This window comes from Plasmodium vivax, genomic scaffold, assembly GCF_000002415.2.
Source record: "Plasmodium vivax scf_7107 genomic scaffold, whole genome shotgun sequence".
Taxonomy (NCBI): domain Eukaryota; phylum Apicomplexa; class Aconoidasida; order Haemosporida; family Plasmodiidae; genus Plasmodium; species Plasmodium vivax.
This window is the reverse complement of record NW_001849978.1, coordinates 1-897: the sequence shown is the minus strand read 5'-3', so window position 1 is coordinate 897 and position 897 is coordinate 1. Positions and strand designations below refer to the sequence as shown.

Below are 897 nucleotides of genomic sequence, written 5' to 3'. Positions count from 1 at the left end.
AAACTGGTTTACCTTCATTTTGTACATTTGATTCGTTTCATTATGCTTCTTAATTTTGAGATAATTCATTTTGAAGTTTTTATATTTCTCCATCTGCTCGTTGATGTCTTTATAGCTTCTTTTATACTTGTTCATGAAGTTGAAAAATTTCGAGGCATATTTCAGGTTGACGAATAGGCCTTCTATCTGCGCCACACTCACCTCTTCCTCGTCGTCACTATCATCTTGGTTGGCGCTGACTCGTTTGTAATTAAAACTTGGCACACTTATATTGATAACTTCTTTCCCTTCTTCATTATTACCATTTGGGTCTTCTCTCTTCTTCTTCCTTTCATTTATTTTTTTTTTCAAAAGTTCCCTCAACATTTTGGCTAGCTGTTCTTTGTTGTCCTCACTCATGTCCGCCACAATTTCGTTGTACTGCTTCATCAATTTGATGTGCTTTCCCGCGTCTGCAATTTTTACCTTTTGATCCTCTTCATTTGGTAAGGCGGCATCTGCTGGTTTTTCCACATCATCACCAGTTGGATCTCTATTCCCGTGGGGGTAATTTGAAAAGATAAATCTCAGCGTTTCTATTTCAGCCTTGTTGAGGATTTCTCCATCACCAGGGGTGGAAGAGAGACCCTTCAGGCTGCCGCTCTGGTTATGGCTGCCACTCTGGGTAAGGCTCCCATCACTGTTCGACATGGCAGTGAGGCATATCAACACCACACCGCACATTGCAAATGTCAGAATTGCGTACATGCATATCTTCAGAATTTTCCTACTGCTCTTTTTGGAGAGCATTTGGTTTCTGTTCAGGGCCTCCAGGCTGGACTTGGTCAGGTTCATGATTTTGATATCCTGCGCCATGGTGAAGGGTACTGGATCCGAGCTCGGTACCAAGCTTAACTA

At 41.8% G+C, this 897-nt stretch overlaps 1 protein-coding gene across 1 annotated transcript; it reads right to left on the bottom strand.

The window, feature by feature from the left end:
- Positions 1-897, bottom strand: PVX_239290 (vivapain-1; the record flags this gene model as incomplete). The annotated part of the gene is made up of 1 exon (XM_001612290.1): positions 1-897. A coding segment is annotated over exon 1 (855 nt), but the record flags the coding sequence as incomplete, so codon positions are not given.